The sequence below is a fragment of the Salmo salar genome, chromosome 19 (assembly GCF_965601325.2).
Source record: "Salmo salar chromosome 19, fSalSal1, whole genome shotgun sequence".
Lineage (NCBI taxonomy): Eukaryota > Metazoa > Chordata > Actinopteri > Salmoniformes > Salmonidae > Salmo > Salmo salar.
In genome coordinates, this window is record NC_138309.1 from 13622501 (window position 1) to 13640499 (window position 17999).

Genomic DNA, 17999 nt, shown 5'->3' on the forward strand with positions numbered 1-17999 from the left:
GATCTCAACCCAAATGAACACGTATGGGAAATTCTGGAGCGGCGCCTGAGACAACGTTTTCCACCACCATCAACAAAATACCAAATGATGAAATTTATTGTGGAAGAATGGTGTCGCATCCCTCAAATAGAGTTCCAGACATTTATAGAATCTATACCAAGGTGCATTGAAGCTGTTCTGGCTCGTGCTGGCACAACGCCCTATTAAGACACTTTATGTTGGTGTTTCCTTTATTGTAGCAGTTACCTGTATGTGTGTGTGTGTGTGTGTGTGTGTGTGTGTGTGTGTGTGTGTGTGTGTGTGTGTGTGTGTGTGTGTGTGTGTGTGTGTGTGTGTGTGTGTGTGTGTGTGCCTGAGTGCAATATTAGAAAAGTTGACCAGCAATTCTAACTTTGGTCCATTCATATCTCCCTTACTTCATTTGTAATGCATCCACTTGTATAACTACGGAGGACTGTCTATTGGTGAGAAGGGTACAAGTCATATTTGAGACAGAGAACAGGACTTACCAGGGCGCAGTATGTCTCAGGTGGGTCTCCACAGGTGATGTTGGGTGGGTCCACCGTAACCTTCAGGTACTTGGTCATGTCCATGGCCTCAGGTTGGCAGGCCATGTAATCCCAGGTGAGGCCTTCGTCCGTGTACACCTGAGACTTACACACGTCGTAGTGTCCCCAGGCTGGGTAGTGCTGCATGGTCTGGCACACACTGGCCCACAGTGCCTGCAGTGTCAACACCAGAGGGAAACGCATCGCCGCTTCCTCTCAGACACTCTGGGTCTCCTCTAGAAAAGGGCTATTGCTTTCTCAATGGGGAATCCCTCTCCTTCTCTCCCGAAACAGAGAGACAAAGAGACAGAGGGAAAGGCCTGTGCCTTTGTGTTTATGAAATAATCCAACCTTTACGGAGAGAGGAGCTAAAGAACTGTGGCAGCATGCCAGCCTCCTGTTAACAGCTTGGTGGGTGGGGTGGTGGGTGGGGGTGGGGGTGGGGGGGGGGGTGAGGGGTGTGAGATGGAGGGGCGAGGGGGGGCACCACTTCTTTAGGTCTGGAGTCCTCTCTGTACTCCGTTTCAGGTCTCTCCGACAGTTCTCTCTCCGGGAGGGAGGGAATGGGGGATTCACAACACACCGAAGTTACGGGGTGACTGGCCCGTCAAGGAGATAAAAAGAGAAGGAGTGGATGGAGGGAGGGAGGGAGGGAGGAGGAGTCGGTGTGAAGGAGGAGAGAGGCGAGAGCTAGAGCGAGAGCCCTGGAGGAGGCAGCCTTTTTGACACGCTGATGGAGAGATGAGTGACAGGCCGCTCAGCTTTGTTTGCTGTCAATCATGTCTCTCTTCCGCCCGGCAACGGCACCCAGGGTCTGTAGGGAACAAGGAGAGGAGAGAAGAGAAGAGGGTGAATGCCTGGTGGGGGGATAGTTTGACAGAGAGAGAGAGAGAGAGAGAGAGTGTGTGTGTGTGTGTGTGTGTGTGTGTGTGTGTGTGTGTGTGTGTGTGTGTGTGTGTGTGTGTGTGTGTGTGTGTGTGTGTGTGTGTGTGTGTGTGTGTGTGTGTGTGTGTGTAGGGATAGAGTTTGACATCAGCAGGCGGATGGCAGTGTAACACGGGAGAGATCCTTGATGTGGGGGTGTCAGGATGGGCATAGTGAGTGTGTACATCCCAGAGGGGGGTTTTATAACCAAAGCCATCAAGGTGCATTAGATCCTGATGCTTTTCACACTAAGTCCACACCTCACCTTGGTTTTCACTTATCATGAGTTTGTTTTCTACACCCCTTCCCAGGAGAACCAAAAACACCAGCAACTGAATCTTCAATCTAACGTACCCTTAAAATGTAAGTTCTTAATATCATTAGCATTATATAACATTTGGAGGATTATACAGTGTAGTGGTTGGATTGTGGCAGTTACAACACCGTTGAAACATACTGTATGTATCAGACCAATGTTAGTCATTCCAAAGCACAGGTACATTCTAGAAACAGGTGAGATGGTGGTATGCATGATAAATGAACAGTCAGGTCTAAACAAAGCCCTACAGCCATACCATTTCACAATATGCATTGACAAAAGACTGCTGCACTTATATCAACAATAGTTGCTATGGTAATATAAATTGCCTGAGTATAAACAAAACATGTAGTGTTGTTGTGATCTCAACACTGAAAACATATTTTCTTTATTCACTATTCATACACGGATACAAATGAATGTTTTCTTGTTGAAAGACCTGGAATGAATCCTGAGAGGGACCATCTGATCCTCGACTGTTTTATTTGACTCATGATCACACAAGGCCTTTCAGGTTGAATTCAGAACCCTCAGAAAGAGAGTTCAACTCATGCAGCTGCAGATGACGGGCGCAGGGAGAAAACTGCCTATGGTCCATGCATCTTAGACTTTTCAAATCCTCTACTAATCAACAAGCACGTTAGCTGTCTGTACCTGACACCTCGTCTAAAGTAGGGTTCTGTACCGAACACTCCAGCCGACTATTCAAAAACGAAGGACAGGCAATTCAAAAGTCCTCAGCGTTAAAAAATGCATTGTATAACACAAAGGGCATGTGTAAGCAACATAGACATAGTCTAGGTCATTTTGATGTAGGTTTTTGTATTCCTTATGGTTTTTTTGTTGATGAAGTGATTCCTGGATGAGGCAACATCCCAGACTTGGGGAATTCCGAACATTGACAAGGTCTATTATTTGGTTTAACCAAGGACATGTATTTTTATTTTCTTTCTGAAACAGAAAAAAAAGAAAAAAGTTCAATTTCAATTTCAAAGCGTACGCAACTCAGTTGACCTGCACTATGCAAATATCTCTTTCAACATTCAGGTCCTGAATCAGCGAGAGAACGGCAGGCATCCATTTCCACCTGGCACTAGCTGACCGGAATTAGTTTTAATAAAAACTTCCAACATTTGAAATGGACAGGACTGCTTCAAATAACATCTCTGGACATACTGCACATAGAGTACAGTAAACAGCTAAATAACTGTGAAAAAGCAATCTGATGTATAGATTTCTACATCAAAATCAAATAGAAAATCCCCAAGTAATTTCACCCCTAACTATCTATATTCCTCAGTTAGCTTTGTCCCCACATTTTAAACAACCAATACTCTAAATGCAGATTACAGTATGTATCTCTCCATATCTCCACACACACACACACACCACACCACACACACCACATGCACACACAACATACGCACACACACATCTTTGTTTTACTATCCTTGTGGGGACGAAACAATTGATTCCCATTCAAAATATATTTTCCTTAACCCCTCACCCTAAACCTTAACCCTAACCTTAATCCTGAACCTCTAAATCTAACCCTAAATCTAACCGTAACTTCTAATCCTAAAACTAACCCGAATTCTAACCCTAACCCTAATTATAACGCTAACCCTAAACCTAACCCCAAAGCCTAAAATAGTATTTTTCCTTGTGACTTCTGGTCCCCACAAGGATAGTAAAACCAAACACACACACTCACGAAACAAGGCTGCAGCTTAGCTGAGCTAGCGCTAGCCACTAAATAGAGACACATTTCACAGGCAGGTAGCCTTTTTCTCCAGCCAGCCCAATAGTTACTTGGCTTGCAGGCAGCGGTAGGTAATTGATGATGACGTTAGCCAGAAGCAGTGTGAGGGATGGATCAGTGGACGTTTTAGTGCTGGTTAATCAGTCAGCCCAGACAATGGACCCGCTGACCCAACACACCTAGTCCTGAGTGATCAATTAGCCTGCTATACGCCTACAGCCTGAATGTACAGGCCTCACTGCCCAGCCTGTGTATAGGTCTCTCTGTCTACCCTTGAGATGGGCTGAACGCGATAACTTCTGCTTGTTTATTCTCTATTTTGCCATGAGATAGAAAATGCCATCAGCTATACTTTAAGTTACAATTTTCAGGACTGTTTTTCATTTTTTATTAGCTCATAGATTATTGCAAAGGAATACAGTAAATATATCTTATACCTACAGTAAAAGTACAATATCTGGTCATATTTTATTTTGATAAACAATGATATTCTCCAACCATTTGGGTCAGATGGCAGTACTGAGCCAACTGTCTGACCTATGGAGTACTTCTACCCATATAGCCAGCATTGAATTGGGTCTATTTTTATGAATCTAAAAGAATAATTCTGTTCTATTAAAATCCATCACATCAATCATGATGACCATTATCCACAGCTATGGATGGAGACCTTGATCAGATCCACCACTCTGAATGAGAGGAGAGAGAGAGAGAGGGAGAGAGGAAGAAAAAAGAGACAGCACAAGGCCAAAGTGGAAGAGAGAGCGAGAGACAGAGAGAGCGAGAGAGAGAGGGGGGTGAAAGGGTGAAAGGGCAGGAGTGAGCAATGGTGAGAGAGCGGGAGTGAGGGAGACAAAGTGAGTGAGGAGAGAAGGGTGAAGAGGAGCAAAGAAGAGGGGGAAGACCTTAACTGCTAAAAAGTAGGAATGTCAATGGAGGAGACATGGGAAGGTAAAATGAAGCCAGTTATCCAGTTGAGATCTTGGCACCGAAGCTCTATGCCATTAATAGACATAATATTACCAAGTGCTGGAGGTTACATGGGGCCTGTTTCAGTAGGGTGGGCCTGATTGGATAAAGATGGGGTAGGGGGGACAGAGACACCCAGGCTAGAATAACAGGGACAGTGGTACCCAAACTAGATAAGGGGAGTGGGGACAGAGATACCCAGGCTAGGTAAGGCGAGCATGGGGGAGTGGGACAGTTATACCCAGGCTAGAAAAGGGAAGTGGGTACAGTTATACCCAGGCTAGATAATGGGAGCGGGGACAGTTATACTCAGGTTTGATAATGGGAGTGGGGACAGTTATACCCAGGCAAGATAAGGGGAGTGGGGACAGAGATACCCAGGCTAGATAATACATAAGGGAGAATGGACAGAGATACCCAGGCTACATAATTGATAAGGGAGCACGGACAGAGATACCCAGGCTAGATAATAAATAAGGGAGCACGGACAGAGATACCCAGACTAGATAATAGATAAGGGAGAATGGACAGAGATACCAAGGCTAGATAATAGATAAGGGAGCAGGGACAGAGATACCCAGACTAGATAATAGATAAGGGAGAATGGACAGAGATACCAAGGCTAGATAATAGATAAGGGAGCATGGACAGAGATACACAGGCTAGATAATAGATAAGGGAGCATGGACAGAGATACCCAGGCTAGATAATAGATAAGGGAGCATGGACAGAGATACCCAGGCTAGATAATACATAAGGGAGCATGGACAGAGATACCCAGGCTAGATAATAGATAAGGGAGCAGGGACAGAGATACCCAGGCTAGATAATACATAAGGGAGCACGGACAGAGATACACAGGCTAGATAATAGATAAGGGAGCATGAACAGAGATACCCAGGCTAGATAATCGATAAGGAGCATGGACAGAGATACCCAGGCTAGATAATACATAAGGGAGCATGGACAGCGATACCCAGGCTAGATAATACATAAGGGAGCATGGACAGAGATACCAAGGCTAGATAATACATAAGGGAGAATGGACAGAGATACCAAGGCTAGATAATACATAAGGGAGCACGGACAGAGATACACAGGCTAGATAATACATAAGGGAGCATGGACAGCGATACCCAGGCTAGATAATACATAAGGGAGCATGGACAGCGATACCCAGGCTAGATAATCGACAAGGGAGCATGGACAGAGATACCCAGGCTACATAATTGATAAGGGAGCACGGACAAGAGGTACCAAGGCTAGATAATACATAAGGGAGCATGGACAGAGATACCCAGGCTAGATAATACATAAGGGAGCATGGACAGCGATACCCAGGCTAGATAATCGACAAGGGAGCATGGACAGAGATACCCAGGCTACATAATTCATAAGGGAGCACGGACAAGAGGTACCAAGGCTAGATAATACATAAGGGAGCATGGACAGAGATACCCAGGCTAGATAATACATAAGGGAGCATGGACAGAGATACCCAGGCTAGATAATACATAAGGGAGCATGGACAGAGATACCCAGGCTAGATAATAGATAAGGGAGCATGGACAGAGATACCCAGGCTAGATAATACATAAGGGAGCATGGACAGAGATACCCAGGCTAGATAATAGATAAGGGAGCATGGACAGAGATACCCAGGCTAGATAATAGATAAGGGAGCATGGACAGAGATACCCAGGCTAGATAATACATAAGGGAGCATGGACAGAGATACCCAGGCTAGATAATACATAAGGGAGAATGGACAGAGATACCCAGGCTAGATAATAGATAAGGGAGCATGGACAGAGATACCAAGGCTAGATAATAGATAAGGGAGCGGGGTACATAAAAGATCACAACAGCCAGGTCATTATCACTCTCTACAATTCAGACACTGGTCCTTCCTCTCATTATTACCCACTTTGAATCCAGTGTCACTGGCAGAGGAGAGCAGAGCAGAGGAGAGGGGTGTGCTATGCATTTTAAGTGAGACCTGGGCTATTTGGGGCAGGTCGCCTGCTTCCTCCCCCCATCGATCAAGAATAAGGTGGGACATTGCAGAAATAAAGGGGCTTTAGTGGATGTGAGAGATTAAGCTTAATACTATGTTGATAAATAATAATATGTTGATAAAGGCTTTCAAAGAGTGAACACGTTGTCAATTAGAGGTCGACCGATTATTATTTTTCAATGCCGATACCGATACCAATTATTGGAGGACCAAAAAAGACGATACCGATTAATCGGACGATTATATATAAATATTTGTAATAATGACAATTACAACAATACTGAATGAACAATGAACACTTATTTTAACTTAATATAATATATAAATACAATCTATTTAGTCTCAAATAAATAATGAAACATGCTCAATTTGGTATAAATAATGCAAAAACACGGTGTTGGAGAAGAAAGTAAAAGTGCAATATGTGCCTAAAAAAGCTAACGTTTCAGTTCCTTGTGTGGTGGAATACTGACTCAAAAATATAACACTCTTACTAGAACTTGTGAATTCAAATTAGACGTTAATACAAAGTAGCAAAGCCGAGCCCTTCCATGGAAAAGACTCTTTTACAAAGTAACAGAGCCGAGCCCCTCCATGAAAAATACTAAATTCTCATAGTACAGAGTCCTGCCTTTATAGGATTCTGTCTTTGCATAACGTATAGAGTCCCCTCCCTCTATATGAAAATAGCTTCCCTTGACCTTTCTCCATCATCTTTCCATCTCAGTTCTTGCTTGTTAACGCCCACATCTGACAGCTGTATAGGTTATAATGGTATGTTCCCTTCCTTGTATAGCCATTCTGTCTCAGCTCTTCAAACCGGACAGTCTAAATACTGCATGCTAATATTGGAGTCATGCACTAGATGACATCTTTCTGCATCCGGCCAATGTACTTATTGTCTTGATGTTTTCTCAGCATAGCAACTGCACCTAGTTACATTGAATAATCTCTCACACTTGCTCAGAACATATGAAAGCTGGTGGTTCAATATTCCCAGTTAAGAAGTTTTAGGTTGTAGTTGATTATGACGCGCGACTATTTCTCTCTATACCATTTGTATTTCATATACCTTTGACTATTGGATGTTCTAATAGGCACTTTAGTATTGCCAGCCTAATCTCAGGAGTTGATAGGCTTGAAGTCATAAACAGCGATGTGACTCAAGCATTTTCTAAGAGCTGCTGGCAAACGAAGTAAAGTTTGAATGAATGCTTACGAGCGTGGTGCTGCCTACCACCGCTCAGAGACTGCTCTATCAAATATCAAATCATAGACTTAATTATAATATCATTAACACAGAAATACGAGCCTTTGGTCATTAATATGGTCAAATCCGGAAACTATCATTTAAAAAACAAAACGTTTATTCTTTCAGTGAAATACGGAACCGTTACGTATTTTATCTAATGGGTGGCATCCCTAAGTCTAAATATTCCTGTTACATTGTACAACCTTCAATGTTATGTCATAATTATGTAAAATTCTGGCAAATTAGTTCGCAACGAGCCAGGCGGCCCAAACTGTTGCATATACCCTGACTCTGCATGCAATGAACGCAAGAGAAGTGACACAATTTCCCTAGTTAAAATTGCCTGCAAAAACAAATTTATTTTCACTAAATATGCAGGTTTAAAAATATATACTTCTGTGTATTGATTTTAAGAATGGTATTGATGTTTATGGTTAGGTACATTCGTGCAACGATTCTGCTTTTTCGCGAATGCGCTTTTGTTAAATCATCCCCCGTTTGGCGAAGTAGGCTGTGATTCGATGATAAGTCAACAGGCACCGCATTGATTATATGCAACGCAGGACAAGCTAGTTAACCTAGTAATATCATCAACCATGTGTAACTAGTGATTATGTGAAAATTGATTTTTTTTTTATAAGTTTAATGCTAGCTAGCAACTTCCTCGTGGAATGCAATGTAATCGGCCATAATCGGCGTCCAAAAACGCTGATTACCGTTGAATCGGTTAATTGAAAATGTATTGAAAATTCAGCAATATACACAAACAAAACTGTAAAATAAATTGCTTACTATTTGACATGGAATAGAGTCCTATGAAGGCTAAGAACTCTTCTGCGGTTCAGCAAGTGAGTATTTTAAGTCTTTCCTGTTCTTAGGCAACCTTGGTGTACAGTACACTGGGCTCCCGGCTCACTGGCTCATAAGGCATACATAGAATGGAGTGTATTTTTGGGGCATAGGATCCTACCAATGAGGCAATGCTGAGGTTGATTTTATATTTAAACCCATAAATGTTTTACAGGATCCATATGACCTCGCAGAGAGCTCTCTCGCCAACTCTTTCCCTTCTCTCTTTTTCTCTCTCTGAAGCTGTGACCCCCCCCCCCACCTTATGTCCGCTTCCATTTCGTCCCTGGGGCCACTCGGGCATGGCTGAGTGTTTAAAAGTCAGTGGGGAAAGACATGCATGCTTGGCCCGGCAGTGGTTACAACTACTGGAGTAGCTTCTGACTGAGTCATGTGTATGAATACCCAGCCTCTTCAGCTCCCTCCTACCTCACTGCCTCCCAACAACCTGCCCATCCTGCTCTTCTTCTTTTCATCTTCTCTCTTTATACCTGTTCCCTATGCCCTCTCATATTTTCCACGTCTCTCTCTGTCTCCATCTCTCGCTAAACAAAGCCAGTGACGTGCCTAGCTTGTGTGGAGAGACAGGAGAGACAAAGACAGACGGAGACATAGAGAGAGAGAACGAGAGAGAGAGAGAGCGAGAGAGAGAGAGAGAGAGAGAGAGAGAGAGAGAGAGAGAGAGTGAGAGAGAGCTGGGCCAGCATCACATGGAGACTTGTGCCATGCATGGAGGGCTCTTCACTCTCCTCAGATTCCTGGGCCTGCCTTCCTTTCCCAGAATCCCTAATCTTCCTCGTTAACAACCTGCCAATATGACAGTCCTCATAAATAAACATGTGGCAGATAACCGGAGCACGCCCCCTGCAAACATGACAGCCAAACGTTCAATGTTCCAGAATGTTTGATGAGCCCAACACACATCTCTGTGGCATACCATCACCACAGCACCAGCCGATCCCTACAATGGCCTCCCCTCTCCTCTAGCTTCAACGTGTCACTGGCTAAAATTTGCATACAGGTGTATGATCTTTTTTCAATCATGGTGTGGTGTATCCTAGCTAATGAATGAAGCTATAACCACTGTTTCAGTGAATCAGCATGGCTTTCTGTCTGTTGGGGAGGGGAGCATCGAGAAATCAAAGCGAAGGTTTTGAGCAGAACAGCAGTGGAACATGGCAGCCGTCCCTTCCCCCTCTAATACAATCTGATTGTAGGCCCAGACAGGTCCCGGGCCTCTGAAGGCAAGAAACTCCCTCAGCGCTGCTGCCAAGACGTGCTTGTCTTGCCCCCACAGCTGCATCTCACATGGTCTCTCTCTCTCTCTCTCTCTGTCTCTCCTTTTCTCTCACCCCCCCTCTCTTACGCTCTCTTACTCTCACCGCTTTCACACTCTCCTTCCTCTCTCACTCTTACTCCCTGCCACATGCACCTTGTGTGTGAGAGAGGGGCACTTTTGACAGGGTGACTCTTACGATGCTGTCTGCGTGGAGTCGTGTGTGTGGAGCTCGGGGCGTCTGTTACTCCTGCGCCACATACAGAAGTGTACTGTAGCAAACTAGACAGCAGGGAGAAGGTATACGCCAGCCACCACCACTACCACTCCTCCACCCTCTCTCTCCCTGTCTCTCGCCCTCTCACATTCTCCTCGGCCTCCCTTCGCCACCAAGCACACACTTCATTGCGACATAGGAACATAGGAACACCTAATGCATTATTAAAAACACTTTTCCTAAAAGCCTGCTACCATATTATTCAGCCTTCACAGTGGCATGCCTGCATGGCTACTCTACATGTCCAGCCCAGCAAGGTAACCCACTGGAAATAGTTCATAGTAATTCATAGTAATAAACATGTATAGCAGCTGATACTGTTACAATGAGCTTTATCAAAATCCAAGGTCCTTTAAAGGCAATGTATAAAATAAAGTAGCCATGTCTAAATTATAAGGTAAATACCGTAGCAAGTGCAAGTTTTACTATTGGCAACATGTCAACATCGGTGGACTGGAGATCATTATAATGACTATTGCTCTTCTTACCAAATTTGATCAACATCATAATCTATGGGTGAACAGAATATCATTTAGTATCATATCTAATATTAACCTTACAAATCCATGTGTGCACATTACTGCACTTGCTTTAAAATTCTGTGAAATTAAATTGGCATACATTAATGATTTGCCAATATTATTATTATTATTATTATTATTATTACAAACAAACGAAAACTAAAAAATAAGTTAGTAGGCCCTGTATTAGAAATATATCACCATCATGTATTTAAATAGTATGCCATAATATTTATGATATGTGATAATGTTAACCAAACTCAACTGTATAAAATACATTATACTGGCTCTCTGTCTGCAGCTTCTTGTTTATCATTATTATTTACCAACTCTAATCAAAGTCAAGTAATACCCAGAGGATAAGCCTGGATTCGAAGTGCACGGGTGAACCACGGACAGAAAGCTGCTCTGAATAAAACAATTACTCAAACATATCGTTAGGCGTATCAATAGACTACACTGAATATAAGAAACTACCAAGCCTTTCAAAAGGATGCAGGATAGGTTGTCGTATATAAAAAACACTTCTATTTTGGTACCCGCACACCTCTCATTCTTTAGCCTATTAAAAGACTTGGGGCTACAGCAGGTGTATTGATAGGACAGGGCTGAACATGGCATAACCATGAAGTATATTTCCTTTAAAACAACCCAAAAAAATACAGAATGGACAGTATCTTTTTAGCAGCATTTCATGATATTAACTGTAAATACTAATACGGAATTGATCAATTCCACAAGGGGGCGCTTCCACAAATCGCAAGTAGGCTTTGCTTTGCCAAAAGGGCACCGGAGTCAAGTAATTAATGTTTTCATTACATTTTTTAAGGTATTAAATGAGTAATGAGCATGGACGCTTTCAACTTCATTCGGACTGCATTATGGCAAATTATATCAAAAGTTCAAAGATATGACATAATCAACACTTCGATAAGAGCCTACTTTGGGTGGATTTCCAACAAAAGTTAGGCTACAAAGTATTGAAAGATGAGTCAGCTATTAAGACTACCATCATACAGCATACAATGTTTTAACGAAGTTGGACACAATTAAACGAGTTACTTTAATTGTACAACATGCCTACAAAATAGACTTAGTTCAATAATAGCCTATGCGTACTTACATTTGTAGGTTTGCCTCAATTCACCGTGCACAGTCCAGTGTTCAACAAGTTCAGCACTGACCACAGGAACCCCTTTAAGATGCGCGTGTAAATCTTAATGTGATGAGTTCGGTAGAAACGGGATGCTAAAAGTTGATGACCCAAGAGTTAAAACAAGCTGAGTCTGGAGAGGAGGCAGCGATTGAACGGTCCCCCCGCGCGCACGTCAATCTTCCTGGAATCGCTGTGCAAGTGCAACATCTCTTTAGTGAAGAGACGGGATCAGAGGAGATTTTCTCCCACTTTAAAACAAATGACTGATCACTGTCTGGAGCTCTGAGAGCAGCACAATAAAACAAATAGGTGAGTATTTTGACAGCAGCCTATGTCCTGCGCGCCGCTGGTCATCATTCTGCCACGTGCAATTCCATTATTGCATTGTTGGAGGCAATGGAACTGTGTCCGCATCAGAAAAATAAAAAGACCACTAGGAAAAAACTTTGAAACGCGAAGGCTCCTTTGTCTTTTATAAAATTTCCGTTTAATCTGTATCATTTCTTAGATCCACAGCCAAGACATTTGACTCCTGTGAGCGGATATACACTTATCTCTCTCTCTCTTAATCTCTCGCTATAGCCTACTCGTTACAGGCACTCAAAGGGAACATGAATCACAGCAATTAGCAGCGCTGCCGAGAATATCCTCCACTGTTCCGGCGTCACGCATCCCTCGCGCATTCCCCTACACAGCACAGCTAGGCAGGAAACTGCTCAGTGGAGATGGCGGGTAAGAGATAGCGCACTTAGAGAGTCCGTTAGATTAAACCGCTCACTCAGCCTCAATATTTCCCCCCCAGCGCAGTCCTCTTTCAGGACCAGTCTGAGACTCAATGGGGCGGATGTATCTAAACTTAGAGGACAAATGACAGATCACTGTGGACGGAGCAGAGAGAGAGAGAGATATGAGAGATAAGCAATCGCTTCCAAATGCGAGCTAATGTAGTGATTGCATCCCGTACCTCTACCAATAGGCCTACATGTGTTCCGCAGGGTCCTAAAGGTAGCAATTAAATTTAATAACTACAGTTATTTAACTATTTTAAATGTAGTTGTTTTGGTGATTTAGTTTAATGATATAGGCTAACTGTTTCAATGCTATGTAAACATAGGCTAGAGATGTGTCAGATTGCGCGCAGAATATGCGCACTGGACTAAACATTGTGGTGATGTTGGTAATTGATTTGGAGATGCACACATATGGAAATGAAAATCAAACATATAGGCCATCCATGCCTAAATACGGGGCTCCTGGGCCCCCAAATCATTCCCGGGTTAAATTAATGACGGTTTGAAAATATGAGTATAGAGGTCTGTCAAATATAGTCACGGGATGATGCGCAAAGCATGCACTCCACCCCATACATGACGTGCTCAAATTACAGCACACACAGTACCACGGCCACCCACCCAAAACCTTGATGAGTCAGTGTGAGTTGCTGGAAGTTTAGCAACGTCATTACACCTTGTGTAAGACTCAATCTGTTAGCTGCATTTTCACTGCAATTTACCGGACACTGGCAAGAGTCGAAACATGTGATTTCTACAGGGGATTGAGTCCGCAGCAATCTCTCACACCGTCAGGATATTAGCCTTGGGGAGGGCCTAGATTATATTAAAATTCGATCCATTCTGACAGTAAATCCTCCGGCGGTAGCGATGATCCGGAGGACAGAAAGAAACCATCAAGACCAGAGATGGAGAGAGAAAGCGAAAGCACTGAAGTTATATCAATGACCCTGCTACTCCTGTTTTGACGTCTAGGGCCGGTTTGGAATACAAATCTATTTCAATTCTTCTCCATTGAGTAGCAAAAGAGACCAGTCCCTATGGTTTACCTGTATAGAGGTCTCATGTAGGAGTACATGTAGTCTGTTAGGCATGTATGATTCACAAGTTTGAAAAAACATCCTGGGGTTACAGATGCTGACCTGTGGCCTGTGACTTGAGAGTTCTGTAGAATGTCAATTGCCTAGTTTTGCAATTCTTGTACTGGACAATAAACTCCCTTATTTACTCACATATTTCGATTGAAAATGTCAAACGTTGCAATTAAAATCCGTGCTGAAAGTTGGAAAGAAGTAGCACGGGGCCATATTTTAATAACCTAATGCTTTTGTCAGGATTTAAAATTGAAATTTGGAATTAAAAGTCATTTTTCCCTTACAGTGTCTCGCTGCACCCCTGTTGATGTCGATATGTTGTAATTAATCAGTAGCGTTATTATCAGCATTGTACAATTTATATGAGGTGATGGAAGAAACCTATATGTCGAAATCAGCTCCCCACACACAGCTCGCTCTATGAGCAGTGCAATACATACACATATCAGACCTCTGTTAGACAGTGAGCCCTATGGTGAGGCATACGGCCTCAATTATCACACAGATATTCCCGAACAGCAAGTCCGCTGCAACACTTTGGCAAGCTTTACACCACGCAGCAAACGCACAAATAAATCAACGGAATAGGACAACAATTAAGAAGATTACAAATGCATACAACTAATCCACTGTACTTATATATTTATTTTAAAGTATTATTTCATGAATCGACTGTGCTCTATTTTATCAGAGTTATAAACTTTTCCTGTCAGCTGTCAGAAACCACTCTATCAAATCATCAAGCGTCTCATATCGCCGCGACCATCAACAAGTTTGTGCCCATCCCTCCAACACGCAAAAACCCAAACAAGTAGACCTTACCTTTTCTCTCAAAGCTTCATTCCGTATCCTTGCGAAGAATAGCGAAGATCATGTAACACAGCGATATATTTCTTTTTTTAAACCTGGACATCGTTGTTCACGCGGAGAACAGAGACTTGCTGTGAAACGACTAGTTCTCTCCGTGGCTTCACCGGAATGGGGTGAGCGGAGGCACGGATGTCACTTCAGTGACAATGCCACTTCAGTTAGTGAAACAATAAGACAAACACATGCAACGTCACACAGGGGTAAAGGGAAATAGTACTTTAAGTTCTACTTGATCCTTGTCTGAAAAGTTGTTGATGACAAAAATAGAATGGCTATGACTATTGAGCACGTCTTTCATTAGACTTGCAGACGGAGCGGTTATAATACCGCTGCAGCATACTGACATGTACTGACATGTAGTAAATGATCTTGTCTACCAAGACACACACAGTTCAAGCATCTTTCAGTAGTGGAAACATCGTGTTTAATTGATATAAAATAATTTGTTATGAGTATACTTTAGTGTGCCTTTAATAGTCATATACTAAGTCATGCAATGTCACAACTAAGTTTAGTAAATAATTTCAAGTGAAAAGATACGGCTACGGAAAACAGATTGATAGTAGGAAATATCTAACACGTGACAATCACATGACGGTTGTGGAAAGTATAATAACAGTGCATCTGAGGATCTGTCAGCCTTTTTTAGCAAACAAAAATGGAAGCCAGCCAGTCACATGGGCTATTTTTGCTTTGACACAACATAAAATGTATCTAAATTAAGCATATTCCCAATCCTAACATGGAGAACAATTATTATCAAATTGTGTTAGTGTAATTTACTCTGCTCAAAATACATTACACGTGCACTTCAAAAGAAAAAGATCAGAGAAAGTGTATAGCTCTATGTAGATGCATCAACTGGGCACTGACTTCAGCACCATAGACAGCTCCCCGCGCGTTAACTGGGCAGCACCGCTCTTTTCTGGAGCTGGACAGGTCGTCACACGTTAACTGGGCAGCACCGCTCATTTAAGGAGCTGGACAGCTCCTTACGTGACAAAGCACAGGTGAATACTATAGGGATCATCTTCTCACAAATAGAATGCATTTAGCTTTTTAATAACACACACCTCGATCCATGCAGAGGCATTTTACATCTTAATCTACCTTTCAGCACGTGGACAGATCCTCACGCGACTCGCCCAAGGGCAACTCATCTGACACGAACATACCATCACAAACCACACAATAACCAGCATTGGAATAAAACAGGCCATTTCATGCAACTCTCTTTTCCTGTAATGTCTAGTTTGTGTGTCCACTTAGCTACACCGAGGACAGAATGGATTAAAATACAGATGTTATAGACTGAATATCTTTCAAAAAGTACAATTGTTCTCACTGCATCACCACAACTCTGAAGAAGAGAAGAAAGACAAATGTTAGTCTATTTAAAACAATGCCTCAGGGTCAGTATACACTAACTAGGACCTGAACAGGAAGCATTTAAGGCCCTTACTTTAGTTATAGTCCTTCGTGGTCAGAGAGGACTTGTGGCCTTACAATAACCTCTTCGTCTACACAGGTTGTAATATCTAACAACTATTAAACAATTACCTGTAAAATATCTCACTGACAGAGGGATAAAAATGGTACTTGAACTAGACATCAAATGTATTGTGGTCAGATGGATTGTAAAAACAAATTGGGATCCACTGGCCCCTTTCCTTCTTTGATTGAAAAGCTTCTGCACAATCTATGTTTACTATCCCCCAGCCCCCCACCCCTCCCCCACATTCAGCACAGTGTCTTAAAATCTATGTGAAGGTTCGATAGTTGGCACTGCAATTGACACAGACCGGCAATCACGTGCCTCACGCTCCATTATTTGTCATCCACCTCTGTCAGTGTGTGTGTATGTGTGCTTGTGTGTTTGTGTGCCTTTCTGTGGATGCTGTGCTGTCATATATTGGATGATGATTAGAAAATGGATGTCTACAGACGTTTTTGCCCATCACTGTCTCACAGACGGCAGGCTGAGTATTGGATTTTACCTTGGTTCAATGGAGTGTACTGTTGCCTTCATCCGGTCGGCAAGCCAGTGGAAGGCAGTGTGTGTATTTGTATTTGTATTTATAATGAATCCCCATGAACTCTTCCTGGGGTCCAGCAAAATGAAGGCAGTTATACAATTTTCAAAACATTACAATACATTCACAACAGATCTCACAACACACGTTTTTCTTGAAAAACAAAACAAAAAAAGACTGATCATCAGGAAGTGTTACAAGCACTGGAACAAAATAGGCCTCGGTTTGAGTCCCAGTCGAACAAAAACCCTGGATTTGCTACATAGGTGTCAGCAGCGGGATGGTCAGGACACCATAATATGTCAACTGTAAGCCCAGTAATAGTTCTATTACTACTCTTATTATATGTATTCTTATAAGAGAACATTACGCCCATGACCTGGCTAAAGACCTTTCATCAATCGGTGTGCTACAGTCCTCTACTTATCCTGCATGGTGCTTTAAGCCCATAACTTAACTCCCCCAAATTGAAATATCATAATAAGTCAAAAATAACAAAAAAAAAAAAACTATACCTGAGAAGAATTACATAGGAGCGTAATCCATAAAGTGCATGATTGAAAAGGGATTAGAACTACACAGGCACCACACAGTTTGGTGGATTTGTACTTCACACACAGGCGAAACCCGTCTGCCTCGCCTCCTGCCGTAGGCTGATTGCGATTTGGCCATCCTGTTCGGGATTTACTTAACAGCACCAAACAACTCTGTCCCTGTTGTGATGTGTTGTGTCCGTTCATGCAGTCATGGCTCACTGCATTCAGTTGGATGCATTGCTGACACACACACACACACACACACACACACACACACACACACACACACACACACACACACACACACACACACACACACACACACACAGACACACAGACACAGACACACACAGACACAGACACACACAGACACACACGCACACACAATTCCAGCTAAGGATTTGAATGTGAAGTCAGTCACATTCATGGGCTGGGGATAAACAGGTAAATGGGAACACACCATAGTATTTGAACAGCTTTACTGTGTGCATCAATGTTTGGGTACAAAATAATGATTGAAACGTAGCCTTATTGTAAAGCAGAAATAATACAATGGAACAGTATAGGTGTGATAGAAAGGTGTTCAGTAACTGTATAATAGAGATAATCCAGTAGAAAAATGTGTTCAGTAACTGTATAATAGAGATAATCCAGTAGAAAAAAGTGTTCAGTAACTGTATAATAGAGATAATCCTGTAGAAAAAGGAAGAGTGATGGAGTTATTGAAACCTAGCCTTATTACAGTATTTAAAAGAATAGACAATAAAAGAAGGGAAGTAGTGTCGGTGTGAGAGAAAAAAGGTGT

At 42.6% G+C, this 17999-nt stretch overlaps 1 protein-coding gene across 4 annotated transcripts in view; it reads right to left on the reverse strand.

Moving 5' to 3' along the window:
- Window positions 1–14853, reverse strand: part of ntng1a (netrin g1a) — a 151473-nt gene extending 136620 nt beyond the window's left edge. For 3 of the 4 annotated variants that reach the window (XM_014157326.3, XM_045702103.2, XM_014157325.3), the window contains exons 1-2: window positions 11838–12796; window positions 510–1362 (exon numbers count right to left, since the gene is read on the reverse strand). In XM_014157326.3, coding sequence (XP_014012801.1) covers window positions 510–752 — 243 coding nt within the window. In that variant the 5' untranslated portion in view covers window positions 753–1362; window positions 11838–12796. Of the gene's footprint in view, window positions 1–509; window positions 1363–11837; window positions 12797–14577 lie in introns of those variants that run through there. The other variant, XM_082965631.1, reaches the window with a different exon arrangement.
- Between the last annotated feature and the right edge of the window lie 3146 nt (window positions 14854–17999).